Source organism: Hevea brasiliensis, chromosome 14, assembly GCF_030052815.1.
Source record: "Hevea brasiliensis isolate MT/VB/25A 57/8 chromosome 14, ASM3005281v1, whole genome shotgun sequence".
Taxonomy (NCBI): domain Eukaryota; kingdom Viridiplantae; phylum Streptophyta; class Magnoliopsida; order Malpighiales; family Euphorbiaceae; genus Hevea; species Hevea brasiliensis.
The window spans coordinates 3293734-3295205 of record NC_079506.1 but is presented as its reverse complement, the minus strand read 5'-3'; the positions used below and the strand labels follow the sequence as shown (position 1 = coordinate 3295205).

The following is a 1472-nucleotide window of genomic DNA, read 5'->3' as shown; positions in this document are numbered from 1 at the left end:
CAAACCCTAAACTTTACACTTAAGAGGGACAAAATGTCTGCTGAAAACTGCGGGGCAGTGGTTGGTTGGGGTTCTGATGGTGCAAAGGTAGTGGGGTCTGCAGTACCACTAGCTTCAGGGTGCTGCTGTAACAAAGCATAGGTATGGCCTACTTTCTCACAAACATCCATGTGCAGCAACATTGTGCTGTCTATATATGATTCACCAGAAATTGGCAGCAGCTTATATAGACTAGCATCAAAGCTAAATGAGTTGGCTATGGCAGTTATATATCCTCCAAAAACTATACTACCTTTGGTATGCTTTGTGACAATTTGGTGCCAATGAGTAGCTATGAAATGGGCTGTGCTTACTTGTTTTCTCTCCTTCATGCACCACAAGAAAAATAAGTCTCCAGTTCCCACAATACTGTTACTGTGTCCCCTTCCTAAAACAGTGTAAGAAATGAACCTATGGAGGTATTTTAATACATGATCAACTATCCTAGAGGCTTTTGCAGTCCTCTGTCTATAATAACCCCCAAAAGGTGCAATATCTTTCCAGAATTGAACAGGGTCATAAACAGTTTGCTGCCACTCAATATTTTTATAGCCCGAATCTTGAAAACCAAAAATTGCATTCATAGCATCCATGTCTAACTCCCTATCAATGCCAGCACATCGAAAATATATCACATCCTTATGCTCAGGTACTGTTGGTTTGAAATTCAGCCTTAAGGAACTCAAAAATTCCAAGGTCAAATCCTTGTACACTGGTTCTCTAATCCTAGCAAATTTAGTCTAGCTGATAGCATCTAAATAGTCAAATACAGAGTCATAAATGCCTAGCTCTTTTAAAATCTGCTCATCCATATATTTGTTTGCCAAAATAGGTTTAGAAACTAAACTGTCATAAGCATTTTTCATATCCATGTCTCTAAAAGCCCAAGGTAATGGAGAAATTACCTCCTCTATGTCATTAGCAGATGATGCAGGTGCTGCTGGAGAGTTTAAGGGTGACTGAGATACAGGTGTTTGGACCGCTGGTGGTGGAATTTGCGAGGAAGACCTAGTCCTTTTGCTGACTGGTTCAGAGGAAGGTTGAGGTGGAGAGTTTAGGTCGAAGGGAACAGAGGGTGCTCTTTTTCGTTTTTCGACAGGGGTTTTCTTGGCTCTACCTGCAGCCTTTTTAGTTTTACCTTTAGACTTCGTTTGTGTAGGCTCAGGTTCAGGCATTGGTTCTGGGAACTGAGTGTCGAAAATAGGTGTCTCATTTTGCGGCTCAGTTTGTGGCGAAAGGGGGGTCGGCGGAATGAGAGGTGGTGTTTGGCCTGGGGGTAGTGGCGGTAATTGAGGTGGTGGCGATTGAGGTAACGGCGGCGTTTGCGGTGGTGGTGACTGAGGTAACGGCGGCGTTTGCCGTGGTGGTGACTGAGGGAGCGGCGGACTGGGACTGGGGTTAGGGTTTGTGGGTAGAGATGATGGAATGCCCAT

The 1472-nt window shown here is 44.0% G+C and overlaps 1 protein-coding gene across 1 annotated transcript; it reads right to left on the bottom strand.

Moving 5' to 3' along the window:
• Positions 1 to 478: 478 nt before the first annotated feature.
• Positions 479 to 1472, bottom strand: LOC131172484 (vegetative cell wall protein gp1-like). Its single transcript, XM_058133286.1, has 2 exons — positions 945 to 1472; positions 479 to 598 (listed from the first exon to the last, which is right to left on the bottom strand). The coding sequence occupies exons 1-2, from the start codon at positions 1470 to 1472 to the stop codon at positions 479 to 481; spliced, it is 648 nt and encodes a 215-aa protein (XP_057989269.1).

What these genes read in the sequence shown, in the direction of transcription:
- LOC131172484 (XM_058133286.1), bottom strand. Translation starts at nt 1,472, where the DNA reads ATGGGCATTCCATCATCTCTACCCACAAACCCTAACCCCAGTCCCAGT. An exon ending in CTGCTAATGACATAGAGGAG is followed by an intron (nt 599 to 944) that starts GTAATTTCTCCA and finishes TTGGTTTTCAAG; the next exon opens with ATTCGGGCTATAAAAATATT.